At 44.0% G+C, this 24,664-nt stretch overlaps 1 protein-coding gene and 1 non-coding gene across 3 annotated transcripts in view; both read right to left on the reverse strand.

Moving 5' to 3' along the window:
• Nucleotides 1-24,664, reverse strand: part of COP1 (COP1, E3 ubiquitin ligase) — a 118,000-nt gene that overhangs the window by 15,939 nt on the left and 77,397 nt on the right. For both annotated transcript variants that reach the window (XM_027658493.1, XM_027658492.1), the window contains exons 16-18: nt 21,014-21,131; nt 16,979-17,103; nt 15,735-15,895 (exon numbers count right to left, since the gene is read on the reverse strand). In XM_027658493.1, the coding sequence (XP_027514294.1) occupies nt 15,735-15,895; nt 16,979-17,103; nt 21,014-21,131 (404 nt within the window). The remainder of the gene's footprint in view (nt 1-15,734; nt 15,896-16,978; nt 17,104-21,013; nt 21,132-24,664) is intronic.
• LOC113954391 lies at nt 1,765-1,900 on the reverse strand. The gene has a single exon (XR_003530187.1).

Consider the following 24,664-nt stretch of genomic DNA (forward strand, 5'->3'; position numbering starts at 1 on the left):
TATTAGGAATGATGAGAGTACAGCTTTATAGCTTTAGCACAATAAATGCAAAGCATGACACCTTCCCTACTTTGTTCTGCAGAATGAACTATTCAACATAATAATGAACTTCGCATCATCTAGAGGACTCAATTGTGCCTGCTGCCTGCTTCCCTAATCCCAGTCATCTAAAACACTCCTGGATCCAGAAGGACGAGTGAAACCAGCAACTAAAATGCACCTGAGAAGTCAGAAATCACGGGGTCATTCAGCTGTAGAAAAGCATTTTAGATTTGAAAACAAAGGATGTAAAAAGAACAAACAATGAAACCCACCAAGGACTGAGATTAAAGTCAGAAGCAAAGTGCAGGATGTCTTTAGACAAGTTCATTGATTGTGAGAGGGGAAAAAAAAATCCAAACTCGACACACAATTCATACTAGAGAGAAATTCTCTATTCTTTCATTCAACTTCCTCTCTCCTCAACTTGCTCATTCACCTCCCTACAACTTACCTGCCCCTAAGGAATATCATGAGGCAGCCCCTGAATTCTAATCTTTTTTTGATATTCCAATAAATCCCACAGATTTAAATGGGAAAAACTGCCTACCAGGCATGCTCCACAATACTGGAGGAGAAGTCACCTGAAGCTGTAGATGGGTTTTCTTTTGTTTATGGGTTTTAAATAATTCAGAGAGGAGCTGTCAAGCTGAATCTGCAAAGCTCCCTTGACTTTGGACTTATGCTATCAGACTGCTTGCCTATTGTTTATAAAGACAAAAAGGAAAACATTATGGGATCGTGTGTCTGCACGGGAAGGGAGTCAAGGACTAGGAGAACAAGGGCTGTCAGGACAGAAGTCATAAAAAATACAGATGGGAAAGTAAAAGTAGGCAATAGGTGAAATACAGATGTACCAGCAAAGCAGCAAGAGAGGTTGCCAGTTTGGTTGTGCTATAAATACACAGTGCTCGTGGTTTCTTGTGGAATATGATGTAGTCCTTTGAAAAGGAAAACCCCAAATGCAAATGGTAACTTTAATTAGCAATTAAAAGCCTGACTTCCCAGCTACAAAACTGCAGCTGCCTCTCCCAGATCTGTCTCACTTCTGCAAACCCATGACAGCCATCAGGCGGTGGGCCAGCATTTAATAATCACCCCAAGCGTCAGAGAGAGCAATTCCATCCTTTCTCTCTTTCTTCCCTTTTTTCTGAGCTCTTTGGGTGGACAAAGGTTTGCTAGGTCCTGCCTGGGGACACCAGCAAACCACAGGCAATGGCCCCTGGCATCCTAGAGAGCTCACACACTCCAAGGTGCCTTTTAGACTTATTTATTATTTTTTTTTAAATGACTCTGTGGCATGCACGGCTTTGATGGGGTTTTGCACAGTCATTTTCAATCAAAGCTGCAAACCTGACTTTACAGCAAATGACTGTTTCTTGAGGCAGTCAAGAGGAGAGGGGAGGGGAACCTCAGGACACGCAGCCCTGCTCCACTCATGCACATCTCTCCAAGCAGAACACAATCACCTCTACAGCCACTTCGCTAAACCCAGGAAGAAGGTTGGAAAAAAAGGGTGTTTAATCCAAAACCCAATAACTATGATTACAGTCTTGCTTTAAACGACCGAGCTGGATTAACACTTGGCAATTATACTTAGCTCTGGATGCTGCAGACAAAATCCTGCCCAAGGGCTGTCCCCATGAGGTGGGAATGCTGTGGCTGGGCAGCAGTCACTGCTGAGGACCCTGCAGGAGCAGTCTCAGCCCGCTATGAGATAACACTCGTGTGTGGAGGGGAACGATCCGGTTTAGTTGGCTGTCCTAAAGCAGACAGAGACCTCCACTTTGCTCTAGGAAGACTGCAACAGTGGACAAAAAGATATTTATTTTGCCCACGACTGGTCCCAACTGGCCCCAGCAGCTTCCAGTCCTCAAAAATTTCATGATTAAACCAGCTTTTTATTACACTGTCTTTTATCCCGGGCTCCTGACCGTATCAAATCCTAAATGAAACATGATGTAACGCATGCAAATAAGCTGAAGAAAAGAGGATTCGAATAATAGGAAAATATCATTAAGTGGAAAAGTTTAACTCAGAAGGTCAAAATCATTCTAGCTAGAAGAAAGAGATGCTGCAAGGGGCACACTCACACGCCTGACAGCCTTGAACGTGGCACCAACAGCGCCTTCCTTACCCTGCTCAGTGACTGCCAGCAAACAGCAGGGCCTGGAGCTGCAGTGCCTTAATAAGTCCCTAAATCTCCTGGCCTTGAATACACTCCTAAACTCCAGGGAACAGCTTGCCAATGGTGTGTTGCCTGCCAGCATCCCAAAGGCAAGGCCATTACACAGCAAGATGCTCCGCCACCCTTTTTATTTATTTATTTTTTAATTATTTTCAGTGTAGTTCATGCATCTGGCAAACATGCAATGCCAGCTCCCAAAAATCACCGATCACAGTCCTCTCTCAGGAAGTGAAATGAACTGAGAGGCTGTCAAGCTCCCATGTTACATCCTGGAAATCCTTGAATTAGATGCTTCCCCCCATGCTCTCTCCTTGGCCCTCTGAAAGGGCAAAAACCAGACGACATCATAACTCCATTCTAGGCTGTAATCGGAGATTTAGGACAACCTGATAGCTCTGCACACTTTCCAATGGAAAAGAAGAGATTAAAAAAAAGACATTAACTCTGAAAAGCATGGATTTGTTGTTAGCACCACTGTGTGGGCAGTGAGCAGTTGGGGCTGGCAGCAGTGGGGAGCAGTGGATCGTGCTGTGGCTCTGCTGGGCACACTGACCCACTGGCTCAGGGAGCTGGAGCTTGTCCTCCTCTGGCTTCCCAAAGAAGAACCAAAGTACTGCATTAAAGTACTCCATTTTCCATCCTGGCTACTCCACAAGCACAGCAGCAGCTCAGATAATGGCAAAACTTACACCCATCAGAGGCTTTCACAGGTGGAGTGAGCCCTTTTTATTGCATGCCAAAATAATTTCCAGCTAATACACTACACAGATTTAACCCATTCCATACTGCACCTCCTCACAACTACATTCCAAAAAAAAAAAAAAAACCCCACAAAAAAAGGAGAGCATTTTTCTTCCTAATGAGCCAGCAAATTAGTAAAAAGCATCTCTCTTCATATAATGTACTCACTCTCATGCTTGTGATTTCTCAGCACTGCGAGACCAAAGTGAGATCTGGGTAATGTTCTACATCACTGTTTAAGGACAATTCAATCATCTTTGTTCTGGATTAAGTCTTGCTCCCGATTAATCTTAACAGAGCAATGAATAGGAAATCCATGACTCGGGAAGTAGGCAGATTTTATCTTTAAACACAATTCACAAGTAAAATCATCTCTCTTACAATGGATGATTCTGCTACTGTTCAAGTTATTTTCACACAGTGGGTATAAAAAAATTATCTCTAGATATCTCAAATTGAAATGACTGTTTTTAATGCTCCCTGTCATTCTGAATGCATGCTAAGACTAACAATACTGCATCAAAAAGAAGAACTCAACAATCAAGAAAATCCATTAAGCTACCAATGACACTAATAGCAAAAAAGGAAGTTTAAAAAGGCTCAAGTATATAAAGAAAAAAAAAATTACCTACTGGGATTATAGGAGCGAACAAACCCCCTTGTGTTGTGCCACAGTACCTCTGATTTTCTAATACCCTTCAGCTACATAAATATTAGAATACAAACCCCAGCTCTGCTGACAAAGGGTGAGGGAAGACAAACACTTCTGGCTTTTGATTTTTATTTTTTTTTTTAGCTAATCTGCTTCATCCTCCCTTGATTTTAGATATTCTTTCTGAAACGATGCTGCTGTTGACTCACTCCTCAACACACACACAGAGCTGAAGCACATGGAAGGCACCCCCTGCCTTTTCTCTCAGCCTGACAATTCTTAAAACATTTCAGGGATGGTAAGAAATGCAGGACAAAATACAGGGGTTATAAGAAATTAAAAATAACTGTTCTCTGTCAGGATTATGTGACTTATTTCTTGTCACAGCAAACTCACCAGTACTGCTACAACCATCAGCAGAAAAGATCTCACAAAGAGTTCATGATCATGTCCTGCCCTAGGTATAGAATCCAAGAAAGAGATAAATGATTGTATAAGGAAATGGCCTCTAAAATAAAAAAGCCACACACAGAGCACATACACAGTATGTGTTTGTTGGGATAAGGAGAGACAGAGACAACGGAGCTGGACCCTGTGTCACATTCATTACCTCATTAACTCTGATTCGTAATGAGCTGGGCTCAAATTCCACATTCATGTCTTATCCAAAACTAATACAGAAGCCCCAGCCTGGCTAAAAATACACCATAAAGTTACCTCTAATCTGTTCTCAAAGGAAAGCAACGGAAACTTCAAAAATCTCTAAAAAAATGAGTCTTCCTAGCTCCCCTTCCCACTCCAGAATGGGTAATTCATAGGTTCCCAATGATTAGCAAAACCCAAAGACCTGGTGGTGGGCTTAGGAGGAGATTGTTTTTGTTGCCCCTTCCATGCTCACGGGGGAAACCAGGGAGCCTTACGATGGGGAGAGGAGAGATGGCTGCAGAGGATGGCCAAGAGGCATGGAGAGAGGGTCTGAGTCCACATGGGATGCACTGGCAAAGCAGTGGCCAAACTGCATCCCTTCACCTTGTTACAGTACATTTATCCAAAAGAAATCTCCAAAGCAGCGTCTTTCTTACACAAACACCTGAGCCTCGGAGTGATTTTTCAGTGTGGCTCTTTGCTTACTTTTGGCATGGTAATTATATATATATTCTTAAGTCTTGAAACGAAGAAACTCCCAAGCTCCCAGTGCGGGCTGCTGCCTGCTATAACGCTGGCAGAAAAGTTTCACAAGCTGCTAACTCCTGTTTTATTTCAGGTTTTCACGCATTTCCCAACAATTTAAATTTCTTCTGTTGCGTTGTCAAGCGAAGCGTGAACCTGGTGAAAACAAAGCCAACAGCGAGCTGAATCCTTTTGTACTAAATAAGGACATTCGTATTTCACTTCCAGCTCATCTTCTCTCCCCTTTTTTTGTGGGGTTTTTTTTTTGTAACTCCTGCTGGCCCAAATTCATCTTTTCAAACGCCGGAGCTAAACACATGAGTTCTGAAGTGAGACATGCACAGAAGCACTATTAACCTATTTTAATCAAGGGTATTTCACTCTAAACATCTAAACTCAAGACATCCCCCCAAGCACACAGTCCCCACACTAGAGCAGCTTGCTGTTATTTGGTGGTCAGAACAAACTTGGCCAGAGCAGTCTGCTTTGCAGCAGGTCTTTCTTGGAAGAAAAAAAGGCAATGAGGTCTCAACTGATCAACCTAAAAACTGGGAAGAATGAGTCATATGCCTGATTAACACGGGGATTTCTTGACTGGCCATGCTGAGCCTCTGCTAGGGTGGGTAGCAAGGAGGGACACAGATTCTCCTCTCCTCCTGCTGCAGTTAATTTATGTGCTATCTGCAGATTACAGGTAAAAGGAGCTTTTATTTATTTTTTTATACAATGGATCTGAACCAATCTTTCTTCCCAGTATATGTAATATTGCTTATCTTCCCTCCAGTATCTCTCATTATTATAAATACATGGGAAACAACGCTCTGCCTCCTCTGCAGCTCCCCAGGCTGCCCCAGCTCTACCTCTCTGCTTAACTTAATATTCACTTCAGACATACCAAAGTAAAACTAAAAAAATCCAGTACTGCACCAAACTGCTCACTTCTCTCCAGTTTTTGCATCTAGATAAGAGTTTTGGAAGTGATTATGATATACAATACCATCAGAGACATAATTATTTGAAGCAGCACTTCCCTTGCAGAATTTAAAACACCTCATGTGAGTGTGAATTCCATTGAGCTGCACAACCCCAAATTTAACAGTGCCATTTCTGTCAAAAAGGCACTCATTACATTACTAAACATAACTTTCCTGTCATACTGGCTTTCTCTTCCTTAGAAAGGACTGATTATTATAATTCTGTGTGTATCCTATATAAGATAATTACGTCTCTTAATTACATATCCAAGTAGTTCCAATTCAGACACGAGACTGCTCACTAAGGAGTGACTGTTTTCACTCCATGCACATCCCTAGAATTAGAGTAGAGCAGCACTCAAAGAAAAATAAGTCTTATTTAAATAGTTTAAAAGGATACAAATCCGTGTTGCTGTTGGAAAACGAGTCTGAGCAGTTGTTTTCACAAGTTTTAATTCTTGCTTTACTAACATGCGACGCAATTGGCATTAAGCTGGTCACAAGTTATTGGGTTTCAAAAGGCTTTGGGGTTTTGTTACTGATAACAGAAGGGCAAAGAACACACAAAAACCTTCAGAACAATTGCCCAAAGCCAAGTAGTAACTCTATTAACGCAGAGATCTGCATAAAGTAAAGCTTTTGCAGAGAAAACCACCTATGCATAAAGGCATCTACTTCCATTTCACCCAGAGGTTAAATTATCTGGTCAAAATCTTGTGCTGGAAAGAAAAAAAAATCAGTTCATATTTTTTCCACTTCATTTAGACTCTGTAAAACATTAAATCCTGTCATTAAAATTGCTTAATTAGGAGCACTAGAGCAAAAGGTTGATGCAGCTCATGAGCTGTGACTGCTGAATGGCGGTGGCCTGGCAGGACTCACCATCGGTATTAGCACTGAAGAATGGGGAAAAAAAAATAAAAAGACAATATTGTGAGGTTGTTTTGGCTGTAATTGAGGCAGTGTCACTTGTTAGAAGGAACGAGGTTATAAACCCACCTTCAAAGAGCAGTGACAGCAGACCACCACCCTCGTGTGGGAATTCTGAGGCTGCACTGAAGTCACTTCAAAAGCGGTGGTGAGCCCAATGCCAAGGGCTTTTCAAAACCTGCCTCACTTGCTCTTTCTGCTCGGAAACCAAAGTCCTCCTTTAGCAGTAAGTGTTGGGAAACACAGCTCTACCCCTGCAGTTCCTGTCTTAAGTGACTCCCTTCATCTGCTTTGTAGCACACTAAATACTGCCCGGCTGAGATCAGCTCCTGGCACTCAGACCTCATCTCACCGGCACTTTGTGCCAGCCAGGGACTTCAGCAGATGGCACTTCACACAGCAGAGAGCCAGCATGAGCCCAGCACTGGAAAGTAAAGCAAAGGCTGCTCACGTAGGAGAGGCTCTGACTCAGAGGAGACCAGCTTTAGCTGGAGCTTGAGATCAGGCAATAGCTGTTGGCTCAGTACCTACAAAACTTGCCGAGTTCCTGCTGTTACCCACCGCTTGCAGGGGGCTCTGCTCCAGGACACTAAACTACACATAACATGCACTGGGTGTGGAGAGGTCATGAACCTGATCAGAGGGGTGGAACACCTCTCCTGTGAGGACAGGTGAGGTTGTTCAGCCTGGAGAAGAGAAGGCCCCAGGAAGACATTATTGCAGCCTTCCAGTATTCAAAGGGAGCCCATAAAAAAGAGTGGGACAAACTTCTCAGTAGGGCCTGTTGCGATAGGACAAAGGAGAATGGTTTTAATTGAAAGAAGGCTGATTTAGGTTAGATATAATGAAGTTTTTTACGCTGAGGGTGGTGAGGCACTGGCACAGGTTGCCCAGAGAGGTGGTGGATGTCCCATCCTTGGAAACATTCAAGGCCAGGTTGGACAGGGCTTCGAACAACCTGCTCCAGTGGGAAGTGTCCCTGTTAATTGCAGGGGGTTGGACTAGATGACCTGGAAATGTTTCTTCCAGCCCAAACTACTATGTGATTCTGTGATTCTGTGATTATAAAACCCCCCAAAAATACCAGGAATGAGCCTTCCTGCCCACAGCCTGAGCTGTGGGGGAGCAGAGAGCATGCCTGCCACCTCTAATCCCCACGGCAGGTGAAATGCCCATGAGACAAAGGCACAATGTTAAGATCAGGCATGGGAAGAGAGAGCTCACAATTCTTGATAAGGATCTTTCCAGGCACCATCTGAACCCTATTTCCCCCCTGCCAAGCCTCATAACATAACCAATGACTGAATCAGCAGCCGTAGAACCCAGCAGGATACGTATCAGAGTTCAGGCCAGAAGGCCCAACAGCGGCACTGCAGAGGTTGGCTGGGAAGGGAAAACAAGTTGTCCAGTTATTTTGTTCTAAAAGCAAAGTGTTCTCTGAACCTGAGTCTGCTCTTTTGTCTCTCTCCACCCCAGTATAAGTAGCAAATAATTTTCTTTGAAGTTGTGCTATTTGGGACGTGGCTTATACAAGGGCCACACAATACATACAGTAATGTTATGGTTCAGTAGAGAGCTAGGGATGGAGTCGGGCACGGAGTCCAGGCTCCAGGTGACTTCTTGACTTGGGTTCATCTGTTATGAAACTCGTACTTGAATAAAAAATTGATGGCTACTAAAGCAGCTGAGTCCCAACAGGGGAAAAAAACCCATCCTTTTACAAGTTTAACGACAGCTGCAGAGAGACTTCTTTGCATCCCCAGCTCACGGTGTGTATCACAGCAATACGATTTGTGGCTGCATTGAGATGCTCTGATTTTTTAAAGCCAAGGAAACAGCAAGAGCCTGCTCGGACCTCTGCTTGTGCCAGCAATGCTCTGCAATCCATTATCTCTACAGCTGCACCACTGGGATCAGCTACTGGAACTGTTAATGTCAACAGCACTCCGAGTTATGTTGGGCACTCTGTCATTCACTTGGTCTAGGAAAGATGACTCCAGTAAGGAGGACCCCAGTCCTACCTACAGCACGCTCTACTTCTCTTGGCATTACAAGAGACACACTGGTAAGCAAATATCATCTGTGAAAGTCTGAAAGAGTAAACACTGTCTTCATTCAAGAAACGTGCGACTTTCATCTGCCTTCGCTTCAAAAAAACAATCAACCCCGTGGCAATTTTCTGCAACTATGCAAGGGGAAAAACAACACCTCACCTTGCAGAAGGAGAGAAACTGAGTTTGCAAATGTAAAGTTAAAACCAACAAAGAAGAAAAACCTGAGCCACCTACATTTCTTGAAGAAGCTGTTCTTAAAATAGAAGTTAGAATGATATCAGTGCTGCAGTACCACAGGGGACCTGAACTTCCAGAGCTGAACAAAAGAGAGACTCAGCCCCTCTGTTCTCAGCAGTGGTATGGACATGGATGGCTCTGCATCCAGGAAAGGAAGAGTTAACAAAGGTACTGATGTACCAGCCACCTCGAGCCCTGAAACAGCAAAACAAATGGCGCAATAGGCCTTTTTGCCCCCAAACACACTAGGCAGGAGGAGCACAGTGAACAGAGATTGGGGTTATGAGGGAATTGCCCCGCTCCCTTCATCCCTGCCGCGCTTGACTGCGGCAGCAGTGTGGTCCTGCCCTCACCAGGAGGGAGCTCAGAGAGTGTCCTGCAATGGGGGAGAAGGCAGCAAGGAAAGAACATTTTCCAACATTTTTATTCTTCTAAAGAAGACTCAAAATTAAACACTTTCTCCTAAAGCCTGTCATTTGCATAATCACATTATCGAGATGGTCTTTCACATGGATCGAGGTGTCAACACATTGAGATTTCAATATAATGCATGAACTGTTAATAATAGAGTATGATTTTTCCCCCCACAGAAAGTTCTCTGCAGTTGGACTCCAAGGTTTGTGACAGGTAGTAAAATATTGTTCATCACCTGAGCACTTTTTAATTAATTCTGCTTAGTCACAGAAAAAATAGAGCCTGAGATGAGCATTTGAAGAGAGATGGGTATGAAAGCACACAAGCACGTTCAGCACAAAGGAACATATACATACTCAACTTGTGACATCTTTTATCAGCAAGGTAGAAATTATTCTGCATAAGAGAATAGCTTTCAAGCAGCACATAAAACAATATATACAGTGTGTGTTGGTACACATAAGTAATATTCTCAGATTTGGGGGGAAAAAAAGAAATCAAGCATGTATGATGTGTCTTCTGATATTCTGGGTTCCACCTGCTTTTAACAAAGATTTGAGATTTTCAAATGAGTAAGGGAGCACAGACATGAAACGGGTAGAACGGAACAGAAATCAAATACATTTACTACCTAAGGAAAGTGCAAAGCAGCAAAATAAAAAAAAAAAAGTCAAAGAAAACTTCATGTTTAAAGCATTGCCAAAGGCCAGAGAGCAGAGGGCATGTCAGGAGGAGTGGGAAGCCTCACACAGAGAGCTGTGAGCCTCACAGCACACAGGCTACGGGGCTTGGACAGCTTCCATGGGAGGGAGGAAAATCTTTGAAGGTTTTCACATGGGGGAGAAAAACCAGTAGAATATAGCTGATCAAAGTTACATCTTGCCTTTTTTTTTTTTTTTTTAAAAGCTGATCATCCTCAGCCTCCTGTCAACTGCCGTGCATTTCAATCACCAGGGTGAGTTCAAAAGTATCTCTGTGTTTCCAGCATGAAGAAGCAGCAGCACTGCCCTGGAGAATAACCTGCAAGGATACTGGTTTGGGAGAGGCTGCACACAAATGCTACGGGCCAGTTCTGGCCTAGGAAAGAAAGGATGAGTCAGAAAACAGCAGGGTTCCCTCCCAGAAAATACTGCAGCTGGAGCTGCTCACGCTGCAGACTGTGCCACAGCTGGTATCAGAGGCGAGCAAGGGGCAGCTGGGTCTGATCACTCCAGGCAGGCATTTATCTCCTAAGCTTTAGGTTACTATCTAGGTACATCCTAACTGACATCTGAACAGCCAGCTGAGGATGCTGCAAAAATAAATCAACCTCGAGCTGAAGCTGGAAGTCAAAACTCTCATCAATTCTCAGACTCGAAAATTTCAGCAGCAAAGCGGAACAAAAAAAAAATATCAAGTACTACACTTGTTTTCCCCCCAAAATCCCACTGGATTTTGTATTTCAAGCTACAAGAGATGTAGTTACAGTTGATACAAGTTACTTAAGAAAGACACTGAGTTAGCATTCGGTTACTTGGGAATGACAAAGGAGGTTTAATTTTTAATGTTCATAAGTCACCCAAATTAATTAGCGCTTTCAAATGCCAATGAATCACTTCCTGAAATAATTTGTATTGGCTAAATTAATTTCTGTGAAGGGAGCCAATTTGCTGATTGTAAATTATCAGAGCCCCTGACTAGCTCCTGTGTACCATTTATTAGGCTACTGGGAAACAAAGGATGGCTACTTTTCATCTGTGAACAAGATTACAGCCCTATTAAGTGACCAGCTTACAGTGGTACAATTACAGCTTTCTATTTAAAGAATTCAAACCAGACATCATTAAGAAAGCAAGCTGAATGTCCAGAGGAAAGGAAAAATAAACAACAGAAAAGCTTGTTTTCTGAAAAGATGCACCAAAGCCCTATTTAAAGGGAATATTTCATCCTCTGAGACTAACAAAGAGAAGTTCAGAGGTATAGAACTAATGACAAAGATACCTTCCATCACATGACAGTGCATAAAGACAGCCTGAAGCCTGGAACCCCAGAGCTTGCTTCTCTCACCCATATACAGATTGGTTTTGAGACCCCCATAAATTAAAATGATTTTTGAAGAGTGACAACAGGGTGAGGAAACACATGCATAGATTTCTGCTGAGGCAGAGGAGACACTTTCCTAGTCTTCCTCCAAAGAACCAGGAGACCTCTGCACCCCTCCAGCACGTCCCACCACCCACCCGCTCTTTGATTAAAGGCTGCAGTTTTCTCTCAATGGATTTCCTTTCTTTACTCCTCAAAAAAACCCCACAAATGTACATAAAGCTTTACCTAAGCTAATTTGCATGGCTCTCTCCTGTTCTTATCTGCATCTCCTCACTGGTATCAAAGCCTCGACATTTCTGCTCGTGAAATCCTTCCCTGGTAACCTCCTTATCTAGAGTAATGAATACTCGTGCAAACAGGTACAAAATTAAATGGTTTCTTTACAGTGATTATGATAGATTGAGCCATGCTTAATCTACATAATCAAATTGCTTCTGTGTTCAGCTGTAATACCTTTTTGCTGTCCTGGGAGCAGGTTCAGCCTTGGTTTCTCTTTTGACAGCTTCTGAGGAAACCTAACCATAACTGGGAAAAGGCCTACTTGAGATGTAATTATTTAACATAGCTGTATGAGGCACATCTTGAACCCTGGAATAGGGCAGAGCAGGTCCAAACCTTCGGGGAAGGGGAAAACATCCCACAGGACACGTGAGGAAAAACAAAGTACAAAGCGATCTCCTCCAGCTATGATCCATTTACCTAAACATAATTGGAGCTATCCTTCCAAGACAGATAAAACATCTCTACCCACTTAAGTGCACTGAACTACTCCCACTGCTATAATTTCCTTTCCCTATGCAAGAGCACCCCTGTATTCAAGAGCATCCCCTGTTTATACACTACTGAAACAGAAGACGGTTGTTTTCCAGTCTCAAGACCAAATTCATGTTTGAAATCAAGCTGGCTAAAAAGGATGGCATGAATGTATTATAAAAATCTTTGACTTGGAGGAAAAAAAAGGCTTTTGTTCAGGGAAGGTTCTGAAGAGCATCTCTGTGTCTAACTCATGTTTATCAGGTCACTTAGGCCAGAAGTATTCTGAAGCTTTCTCTACTTTTAAATATCGATCGATTTTTAGCATAAAATGAGAAGGGAGAAATGGTTTTCCCCACAAACAATAAATAAGGGCTATTTAAAAAATATCAAACAGCCTATTTACCTTTGTCCAGAACACAGCACTGCAAGAAGCAGAGGTTTGCTTCATAATGGCCCGCTGAGAGGCTTTTTATTTGCCTGTTTTTTTCCAAAGAGTCTAACCAAATTATTAGCCTACAAGCTAGTGCTTATTTCTAAACATTTTTAAGAGTTGAAAAGTGAGTAATCCTGGTGCAAAATGCTAATAAGCACTTAGGAAGAATAATTTCTCTCCCTTGTAATGGCTTTGATACAGGTAGAAAGAAGGTGCTGGCTGGACCTCTGCAGCTGGAAAGGTGACAGCTCCTGCAAAAAGGTCTCTGCATCTTTGTAAGCAAAGGAAAAGCAACACAGAAGGGAAAGAAATAAAAATATGGGTTCTGGCAAGGGCTGCTGGCACAGCTTGACTCTGGCTCAGGAGGAAGTAAAAGCCTGAATTACATAAAAATAGATTTAAGAAAGAATCAATGACATTTCATCTGAAAGTTTTAGTTAAGTTTTAATTAGGATCTGAGATTCTGCACTTAAGTGCACGAACTGAAGGAGTACATGTACTCATGCTTCCCCAGATAACTGACAGGTCTGAAACTTACTCATCTTATCTCCAAAGGTTAATTAAAGAACAATCCTTGAGAGCAACACTGTAAGGAAACAGTGCCTGCTCCAGCAGTGAGCCCCAGGGAAGTGCCTGCCTTACCCACCCCTCAGGAACAGCCTCGGCAGCAAACAGAAGCTGCTGCCCAGTGACCGTGGAACAGAGACGAGGGAGGTGCTCGGAACCAGCCCAGCAAGGCACAGAGAAGAGTGTGCCCACAGCAGCACAAAGCTTACTCACTGTGCTCCCTGCGGATCTGGGGCAGGTTTCCCAAGGCTCACAGGGCTGCTGGGCTGGAACCGCCTCACACAGAGCAGAGCAGGCGGGATCACCGCCAGCGGTGACAGGGAGGTGTGGTGACTCTTATAATTAGGAAACTAAGGCAGAGTGACTCATCCAGGATCAAAGTCTGCAAATTAAGGCAGGAATAAGATGTGGGTTCCCCAAATCCCACAGATGCTGACAGCACTGCGAGGCACAGGCCTTCTCGGGTTCATCCCAGCATCAGAAAAAAAAAAAAAAAATGTCAGCTTTTAGGGAAGCCTGTATATATGAAGCTCATTTGAAAAAAATCATGCCAAATTGGAGAAACATTATTGAAATGTAGAGTAGAAGAGTTTCATCATTGGAGCGAGACTTTGTGGACATAACTGACCTTTGGCTGTGCAGTAATTTAATTTCCTAAGAACATGAGCAAAGGCTCAATTAGGCCAGAAGAGGATCGCTATGCTGGTAACAAGAGGGAAGAGGAACGTGCAGCTGGATCAGTGAAAAGTCCTTCTTGTCTGGAGATATGGTGAAGAAAGAATTAGGGCCTCTTAGCAGAAGCAAGTGAGGCTGCTTGCTCGGTGTGTAGAGCAGCATGGCATGCACCACAGGCAGAGGTAAGAACTACTCAGCCAGCAGCTCTCCAACCACAGGCAGCTTTTTGCTGCTCTCTTTACAAACCAGAGCCAGGTACTGGGGCTGCCATGGGAGAAATAGGTTCATTTAGAAGCAGCCCAGGGAAAAGCAGAGGAATGATAGCAAAAAAAGATAAGAACGGCAGTGGATTCTGAATTAATGGAGTGAAGCCTGACTATTATTTGGTGCAATCTTGATGGGCCTGATTTAACTATTACATTTTCGTACAGTATTTTTCATACTGGTTATGAAGAATTGCTCGACAGCCTCTCGGTGACTGCTCAGAAGTTTGTCAGTCACTTAAGCAGAAGGTCTATCAGAGTAAAGCATATTTATCAGAGAAAAGACTGCTAAGGAGATGGTATCAGAAATAACTCCAGGAGTGGGACATCACTGTTAATCCCTGTAGAAGAGCTGCCCAGGAGGGCAGTGGGCAGGACAACCCAAACACTGCAGTGAAGGCAGTTCAGGGAAGGGCATTTCTGGACACCCAGGTTCCCACATCACATTTTCATCCAGCAGAAAGATGAATTACACAACTTACAACAGCCACTCTTCATCTGAGACACGACACCTGTGTACACCAAACCCTCCTAAATCCCCAGCCAGAAAGAAGATGGTGACCCTACAGCACCAAGCTTCATGCCTACCATTTGAACCACAACAGCCCACTTCGTATTTTTACACACAAAGGGCAGTTCCAGGCATGTGGGTTTATCTTTGTTTTGATTCAGAAGTGTCTATCTGAAGTGAGTTTATGTCAGTGACAACTGAATGACAGTTGTGGGGGCAGTTCTTTCATACAGAAACAGATTGGTAGACCCTGCCTCTCCCAAGCCCTGTCTTTGTGAATGTAACATCTCAAGACATCAGTTGGGCAACATTCCACTTCAGCTACTTGTGAGACTGCATTTAAGATGAGGTCCTTTCCTCCCCTTCCAACAAGCACATTAAGTATCTGATCTGCAAACCCTTGTACATACAAGAGTTACTTGCTCATTGTTTTTTAATGCAAGCTTTTTGAGAGCACTCTGAATTCCAAAGCAGTATTTTGTCCTCCAGAGCAGCCCTGTGCTGAAAGGCCAGACTCACAAAAGCTGTGTCAGGCCTGCCTGCAGGACACATGCTCTGGATTTGAATTAAGTGTCACTGGAACAGTCACTGAGGTGGCTGCAGCCTGGGCTCACCTCCTTTACTTATCTACTGATCTAAACATGGGGACTGTGTTCCAGTGAGCAATCCCAAACAGACACAGGAACATTGAGACAAGGCTCCACAGTGAGTATCTGCAGCTGCCATCACTAAAGCAACAAAAACCCCACTAATGCACCCAAAAAACCCCACATCTGAGTGCCAGAAATCCTGTGATGCTTTTGAGATTTCAGATGCCACGTAGAGGAATTCAAACACCCAGGTGGAAGAGTTAAGAGCACAGCAGTCCCCTCTCCCCCAGCATTTCAGTTACCCCGCAGATATTCATGTTCTCACACTGATCTGCAATACCCATAGTTTTCCCATAAATGGGAAAATACCAAGTGAAATACCAGTCAAACCCTCAGCAATGTTGTTTTGTGAGGAAGCAGGAGGCATTCCTTCTGCACCCTAGCAGAAAGCTTACCCCATCTGGTAGTGCCCTCCAGCACACGGCGCTCACAAACTCATTTGTGTCATCTTCTTTCCGGTCCTTGTCCAGGACACTTTTGACTGTATCAAACTTGAATGTCAGCAGTGTCTTTGAGAGGCCCTTGTAGTATAAGTACAGGGAATTGTTTTCGCTTCCTAGAAATAAAAAAAAAAAAAAAATATAAAAATATACAAGATTAGGTTCTGGTAGCAGGAACAGAAATAAGGGTTCTTAGCTCTTCTATTGCTTAAGACAAGATCAGACATTTCCTCCATGTAGTTATCACCCTGCTTGTGGTGCCCTGACAGCTGGGAGTGCTCCACAGCAAACTTCCACCACGCTTAATAACAGGACCAGGTTTTATTATAAGACAACTGCAGTGTGCAGCACACTTGCAAAACCTACAGGGTCTCGACAACCCCCCTATAACTTCCTCAGGGCGTTTTGAGCAGAGCATCTACGCTACCACGAGAAACACCGCTGCACCCAGCCCGCTCAGTGTCACAGCTCAAAGGCAGGTAGCACTGTCAAAGTTCTGCCTGCCATAATCAAGTATGACAGTTTGGTCTGTGGAGGCTTAAGCAAGAGAGACTAGTCTGTGCAGGCTTTATTTAGAAATCCATCCTGATTCCTGCCTTGCAAGCTGCACAGAAATCAGAGAACAGGTAAGCTAAGTAAGGTCCTCCCTTCAGTGCTGGCACAGCTGCCCCACAGCTATCAGCCTGTCACTGCTTTCCCACCAAAACCTGTGGATTTACACAGCTTCCACAGACCAACTTAAGCAGGGAAAGGACAGGAACAGCCAACTGATGATTCAGTCTTCTAAGGAGGTGTTTGCTACTGCTTCAGCACGCAGACTGTTGCACTAAGTGACAAGCACAGGACCCTCTTGTGGCCCAGGCTACTGGTGATGCAGGAGGATGTGCCAGTTGTTAAGCTTGAAAGACGTAAGTCATATCAACAGCAATTACATTAGTGGTTGATTTTGATGACAAGCAGGTCTGAATCATCATACACAAACAACTCATCTGAAACGGAAGAAAACCAACTACAGACCCCCTTAGGACAGGGTTGCTCATGCTATTCCCTGGCAAGGGAAGGAGGGTGGGAGTTCAGAATAATACTCTTATTAAAAAGCCCATGCAGCTACATAGCACAAGTGCTGGTGTGCTTTGGAACTGGAGGGGCCCCAGCTCCAAGGAATCCCATTAGCACGTGGGGATGGCTGCTCTACTCACCACAGGCAATGTAGTCTCCGTTGGATGCAAGCCCTACAAAGTTCTTCTCGTTGATGTGACCCTTGAAGGAGCGCAAGCAGTGAGGCTTCCCTACGTTCCACAGCTTCAGCTGACTGTCTGTTGACCTGAAAACAATTCCTAAAGTTACCCTGCTGCCATACAGCAGGAACTCCTCCCTTGCCACACTGCTCCTTAACACCCTACTTGCAATGTAAACGTAGGAAGCCTTAGTGCACTCCAGGACATTTATCCCACTTTCAATCACATGCAGCTCAGCTTGAGCTCAGAAAGGTATCACATTATTTTAAAAGCCTGTCAAAATGCATTACATGTTTGAATAAAAACTTCCCTAAAGTATTACTCTCCCTTTCTCCCTTCAGTTGCAGAGCCCTCCACTGAACTGAATGGCCTTTAGGCCATCACTGCCTCCTCCAGATCCTCACAGATCCAGGACACACTGAATTTATTGATTTTTTTAAACCTTTATAGCATGAATAAAATCTGTTCCCTTCTCTGTGCTGGTTGCAACTGTCATTCATGTCTTTCCATAACTCGGGCAGGAAGCAGTCTCCTTCCTCTCCAGCTGCCCTGAAGCATGTTTTCCTCCTCTTGCCCAATACCAAGCAGCAGCACAGAAAAACCTGGGGGTTCAGAGTTGCTGTCAGCATTAAATTGATCTGGTTTTCTCATGTGTAATTGAGACTGGAGGGATGCACACCTCAAGCTTCTACTTTTTTCACCTTGGTGGCGAAGCTAAATATTACTATTCAAAGTATGAAAAAATCTGTTGGGATTAAATAAACATTGTTGTTTTCTGTGGTTTCCCTGCATGCAAACATACCTGCCTTCAAAATGTTTTTTGTTTACTGTGAGCAAACATTTTGTCTTTGGTAAAAAGAAGGGAGATGGAGGTGGCCTCCTCTGCCAGGCAGAGCTCAAATTAAAACAGGAAGAACCCATGTTTCCAGGAGATACAGGATTAATTTTTTCCCTTAAAGTTGAGGGGACATGAATATCTCTCACTTCACAGGCATTTTTCTCTAGCAATCATTGATTACATTTTGATATATGGCTCTGATAGTCTGGCACTCACTGACTTACAATACGTTCCACAGTTGGGGAACAAATGGTGATGTGGTGGAACTGGAGCCCCATGAAGCCTTTTTGAGAAGAGGGTTAGTGCTGTTCTGATCTTAAATTTGAAAGAGATTGGGAGCAGGACCTGTCAGCCTCCTGGGTGGGAGGGAGGGGAAGCAGGCAATGCTCCCCTCATGCAGGTCGTGCCACACAACCTTGCTGCTTTCTGAGTATTTAGAGCTGAAAGGAAAAAAAAAAACAAGCCACCCAATATCCATCAAATATTACCAATGACGTAAGACATTAGCCCTGCACCAGTGTCCCATTTACCTAAAAATATAGCACAAAAGAGAAGGGATGCACCTTGTGCTATCCTGCAAAAACCTTATCTCAGTCCTCAATGACAGCTGGAATGACAAAGGAGCGATAAGGGAGCTGCAGCAAGATTTGTTAGTCATTTGTAATAATAGTATGAGGTCAGATCAGAATGGAGGCATGAATTTTATCTGTAATACTGTGACTTAAGCAGGAGTGCATTCTTTACCCCAGGTCTCAAGTGGGGAGGCCTAAAAAAAGAGCATTCAACTTCTCTGCCTGATGCTTGTTCCAGGTCTGTCCCTGCCCTACACTGCTGCTCACTCTTCCTTCCATTGTCCTTACCATTACAGGAGCAGCACAGCTCAGAGAGGGCAAAAAGGTGCATACTGCTGCTTTTTTGGCCCACAAGTACAGGGAGGTGCCCTCTGTGCTATTAGGACAGTTGTATTTTCAAAATGCTGCTTTTAAAAGCTTCAGAGTCGCCTGGAAACTAAACTTTTCTGCAGGCAGGGTAAAGCAGCAAAAGACTAATGCCTGGTCTACAAGCTGTCAGATTCCTGTGACAGCTGCTGCTATTAGCTAACCCATCAGCAAGACCTCAGATATATAGGCACTTAACCTCTATAATTTAGTGGCATACATTCTAGGTCTCTTCATTAAAATAAAAACACTTAAGTCCATTACTAATGGAATCTTTTTACTGTTAACAAATTCCCATCAAGCTCTAGCCACGTTTGCATTGCTTAGGATGAGCACGCCACAAAAGAAAGTTATCCACCCTTGGACTGCAAGGGTAAGAGGAAAAGGCCATTGATCCTGCTGGTGTTACACTGCTCTTCTGGTTTCATACCCTCTCCAAAAAAACATCATGGATGTGCTGCTCTGTTAAATCTGTCTCTCTGTGTAAATCAGCACTGCAATCAATGTGTTATGCTAAATACCAGGCAGTTCTGAACACTCTTGAGGTCAAAACCTAACTCTACAAGGCAAAGTAAATCAATGCAATCCATAAAACAGCTTTAGCTAGAAATCTAGAGAATCTGAATATACATATAATTTTTTCTTAACAGAAATCAGCGCTTGATTTTTGAGAGCCACTACTGCTGTCTCCTCTCCTCGGTTTGCGAAAGAAAGACAGGAAAAATAATCTGCTCTGACATTTCTCCCTGTTCACACAGGAAAAGGTAGGTGAACCTTTCAGTTAGTCCCCTCATCCTGTTGTTGCCTGTCTAAGTCTGACAGCTCTATCGATAGGCCTCTCAGAACTTCAGGATAAGCTTTCTGAGAAGGTTGGCCTAAGCAGGACAGGGCCATTCTGTCCTAAAACATCCCATAAATAATGCTCCACTTCATTATGGCTGTAAAACTTTCCCAGCCTCCTCCTGCTTCTATTAAACACTTTCCCTTACGCAGACTTGGTTCAAAGCATTAAATTTAATTTTCTCTGTGTTCTAGATATAAATTTGCAGCCTTATAGAGTTATAACATTAATGGAAATAAGAAGAGAGGAGCTGATTAAATATAAACAGTACCAGAAGTCACTGGGGAATCTTTCATCTCACAGCTCAGCTCAGAGTAACTCCCTAGCAGCCTGAATACACCTTAAAATACTCTGTTTCATCTCCAGGCTTCTAGGGCAAACTGTGTGAAAACACAGGATAGAGTCAAGCTGGATAATCACTAGTACAAGGCAACAGGGTTACTTCCTGGGACTAGATCCACCCCTGTGATCCATCCCTCCTGCCCTCAGGTGTTATACATGAAGGTGTTAAGATCAAAGATCCCCCTGCAGCCCCCCAAAGCCTCTTGCACCTTCCCCACTGGGTAAGAGGGGCTCACCTCTGGTTTGCTGAAGAGGCTGGCAGCCAAGTTATTCCAGCCTTTCACCGTGTAGGAATAAGTGTGTCTGTCAGATCACGTGATTGAAAACCCACCTAGAACTGAGGCAGCCACATCTGGCTTTGTAGCAGACACGTGGCCATGTAAGTGAACAGAAGCTGGAGAATATTGTTCCTCAGGGCCTCCACAGCAGACCTATGGTCTGCCCTGGCTGAAAAGCTACGTGCCATTAGGACCACAAAACACAGCTTCTCCTTGTTTACTTTCTAACCTAAATATTATCCTAAAAAGGGCCTCCACAGAGCAGATAATAAATTACCAGAGAACAGATCAAGCAGTCAGTCCTACTGGAGTTGCTTTCAGGCTGTGGTTGAAAGACATAGTAGTACCATTTGATCGCTTCTGTCACTCATCAGCTGTGTTTTACTGCAGATTATTGTCCCCAGGGCTCTGCCAGCAGCCTTCTCTATAGCAGAGCTCTGCTCAGGAGCATCCTCAGCCCACACAGCAAGAGGAGAGTCCACCTGCAGCTTCCCAAAGTCGGGGCTGGCAGACAGGAGCCACATCTAGTTGCCTTCATATTCCTCTTCAGCATTTTAGCTCCACAAGACAGAGCAGAGCCAAGTGACACCAGGAATGAGTTTCTATTTCTGTCTTAGAGAAAAGCAATGCTCTGCTTGCCAAAAGCACAGCAGCCAGTGAGAGCACCCACCCACGCAGGTGAACTCGCTCAGGGACCCCAAAGAGTGTCTCAAAGCAAGGGCTACCAAGTTTTTAGCCCCCACAGAAGGCAGTACTTACGCAGAGACGATTTCCTCCCCGCTCACGAATTTGGCGTAGGACACTGCCTTGCGATGCCCTTTGAACACCATGATGGGCTGCTTAGTGTTGCGAAGGTCGTAGTAGTGAACACAGTGATCTGGGGAGGAGGAAGAAAAGGGGCAACATTTCCTCAGTTGGGAAGGGTACACGGGACCTCTAATATTCACAATAAAATCCCGCCTGAGGCTTCCACGTCTCACTCCAAGCCTCGTCTCAGATGAACAGTCTGCACTACAGCAAAGGAGTGTTAAAGAAGGCTTGAAACAGCCCCAAAATTCAGGCCAGAAGGGTCCATGCAGCCTTTCACAGAGTCAGTGAGGGGAAGAGGTGCATTCACATGTGTGTGCCTGCACGTGTGGCCTCCTGCAACCCCCCTGGGACACATGTTCAAGGCAGCAGCTAAAAGGACTCTCACTTCTCCCTCCTGCCTTCTTGGCTCCCAGCCCAGCCACTCCAATTGCCATTGCTAATTCCCAGCACCCCCTTCTCCTTCCTCAAGCTGTCCCCTCTTGGAAAACTGTTGGAGAACTCAAGGCTAAAAACTCAGTCTGCTACTTTAATTGGATTGTGGGAAAAAAGGGATTAAATTTGTCATGCTTGCTCTAGATGGATAACCTTCACAGTTTTGTTTTTTGCTTCTCTTCTTTGACTTTATTACCAATCAAGAAAAAATTTGCATTTCTGCTACTAAGGGAACAGACTAAATTCCAGTTCTTCTTAAGATTTAATTCACAGATATTCCACAGTGCCACAACTACATAATAGGGATCACAGCAGAATTAGTGATACATTTTCTTTTCTGCACAATTAAATGTCAATTCCCAAGAAAACAGAAAAATAAGACGATAAAGCCCCCTGAGACTCAGGCCCCAAACACCCTCCCAGTGTTCTTTCCAGCTCAACGAGGTTAATATGCTTCTCCCTTTGCAACTTTCAGCCTTTAATGTTGAATTTCATTTAATTATCCCTTGCTATTCTGGATGTACAGGGAGGGAAGGCCACACACACACACACACAAGGAAGCCAAGTTGGACACCATTCTTACCAAGCAACTGGTAGATACCAAGACATCAGCTGAAAACTGCTCTGACCCTCCTCCCACTGAAATAACACCGCACAAGTGGAAGTTTATCACAAAGATTACACAGAAACGAATTTAAATGCCAATAACTACGGTTGGTTTTTTATTTGCACAGCATTTCAAAGCGGGGTGTTTGTACAGCTGAGACCTGCTGTCTCAAAATCCCATGTGGTTTGAGAGATAACTGGATTAACATCGATCAGGCTACAGCAACCACCACCAGACCAGCAAGGGGAGCTTCTCCCCCCAGTAAGGGGCTAATTGGTGGCTATGGCAGGGTGGGGCAAAGGTGTCAGAAACACCTTCAGTAAAACAAGGTGAGCAGGCAAGTTGCCTTCCCCTCTCACTGCTTCTAGCACCTTACTCTCTTGCATATGATGGGCTCAGACACTTCTCTGGGAAGGATTTCTGGCTCTGTCCCTCCTCAAGGTGTAAAAGCAGATGCTCCAAGCAGCTGCACCAAGTCAAGTTTTCTACACCACTTACTTACACTGCCAAACTACGCCTCTGTGTGGAAAACCAGCACTCCTTCCCCAAAACATTCTTTCAAACAGCTCCTGTGTCTTTCACCTCTGAAATATTTAACCTCTGAACAACACTAACCAACCAAAACCCCAGTGTGCTCCTACCATTTGGGTACTTTAATTAGCCATAGAGCAAGATGATGTCACATCAGGCTTATTGAATAAGGAGTTACTTTTCAAATGGACTTTGAATTCAGCATCAACACTCCTCTAACAAGATTTGGGCATCTTGGTCCCTTCTATTTCTCTGAAAGCTCGAGCCAAAAAACTCCATAGTTTCTCATCCATACAGCAGACCTGTGGGAGCTGTGAAACAGTTAACTGCCAATTGTTATTTTAATGAGCACAGTGATTCTAGCAGGGCTTTCTATTAAGAGCCAGTTAGTGGATAAGCCTTTCAAGTCTATTTTTGCTTACAGTTTCAACGTCCTCTCCAGCTGGCCCATCATTAGGGCATCTTTTTAAGCACCAGATTTTTATCCTTCAGAAGGTGGCAGGGAAAGGGGTACCTGCGGACGGCTGCGTGTGAGCAATGCAGAGAGGAGAGAGCAGCAGCAGGGAAGACAAGTCCATTTGCAGTGCAGAGCCACGAAGTTGCATTGCATTCACCTTCTAAATATCCCAATAAACAGCTCGAAGCCCGCCGGCATCTGGCCCCAGCCCTGCGTGAGCCTCTCGGCATCGGCAGGGCAATCAATCACTGTCTGCTCTCATCACCACGAGTCCGAGGGAATGGGCAAGGCCAGTGGGTTCTAAAATTAGCCACTTAATTATTAATTGATTATTTCAGCAGACGAAGTGTTGGTGCCCAATTGAGGTTTTTTTTTTTTTTTTTTTTTTTCAAATTCAATTGAAGCAGCTATTTTTAAGTAGATATATGAAGACGGATGCTCACTGCATTCATTAAAATCAGAACAGGTGGTCATGTTTTACAATCAAGAGAGAGACTCTCTCTTGTAGGCCATATGGACTTTGCAAAAACATGATAAAAATGCCATCTGCTGAGGAAGCAAAGAGCCCAAAAGTGAAGTTAAAAGAGGAAAAATACAACTCCCAGGTACCCCAGCGGGCAGCTTTGCCTGGTGGGGTTGGATGAGCTGAAATTGTCCGGGATGGGCAGCATCCCTGGCACACCAGGACGTCTGAGGTGAGGCAGCAGGGTGCTCTGGAAAGCTCAGAGAACTAACTATTCTCAACTGAAGGTAAGGAAATGGAATGGAGGGAATAAGGAAAAGAAAAATGGAATGAGCAATGAGGGGAATCAAACACTTTCTGAACTCCACAGGAGCCTGTAAGCCCATCCAGCATCCCACCACTGGCTCCTACCCTTGGCATCCCTGGCAGATCACAAAGTGTACTCCACTGCTAACCAGCAACACAGGGGTTAATTTACACAGGAATATTTGCTCCTTGTTTGCTCCTCAAAATTAGCATTAAAATCATACTTCTGCAATTTTTTTTTTTAGCTCTACAGTTTTCACCCCGACCAGAAAACTCACTTAGAACAATTTCATCTTGGAATTGACAATTGCACAGTGAAAAGCCTCATGCCCAACCCTTGGGCAGCAACAGATCCCTTTTGTTCTGCATTCAGGCTTAATTTAAATATTTATGAAATAACGGGAAAGAACATGTATATTACACCATAACAAATTAAACACTCCAGAGAAATTCTCATCTAGCTCAACGTCACCGCAGAAGCTGAGCACGACAGAATTCTGCTGCTGCACCTTCTGAATTCAAATGTTTGCTGGCAGGTCATATTTTCTTTTTTATATATATATATTTTTAAGTGATCCCAGAAGGCAAAAAGGGCAGCTAAGCTCTGCCACTGCTGCTGAGAGGTGCCTGACCACAAGCCTGGGTTTTTAAATAGCGCTTTTCCAGAACGCTCGGTTTACTTCCCTTAAGATGCCGCTGCCCTCACCTTTGAGCCATCTAGTGACAACTCATCAAGAATTCAGACTTCTCCAAACTTCCGAGAGCTCTCGCCACCTCTTCAGCAAATATAACCCGTGTCAGCAA

This window comes from Corapipo altera, unplaced genomic scaffold (assembly GCF_003945725.1).
Source record: "Corapipo altera isolate COAL_440 unplaced genomic scaffold, ASM394572v1 79, whole genome shotgun sequence".
Classification (NCBI taxonomy): Eukaryota; Metazoa; Chordata; class Aves; order Passeriformes; family Pipridae; genus Corapipo; species Corapipo altera.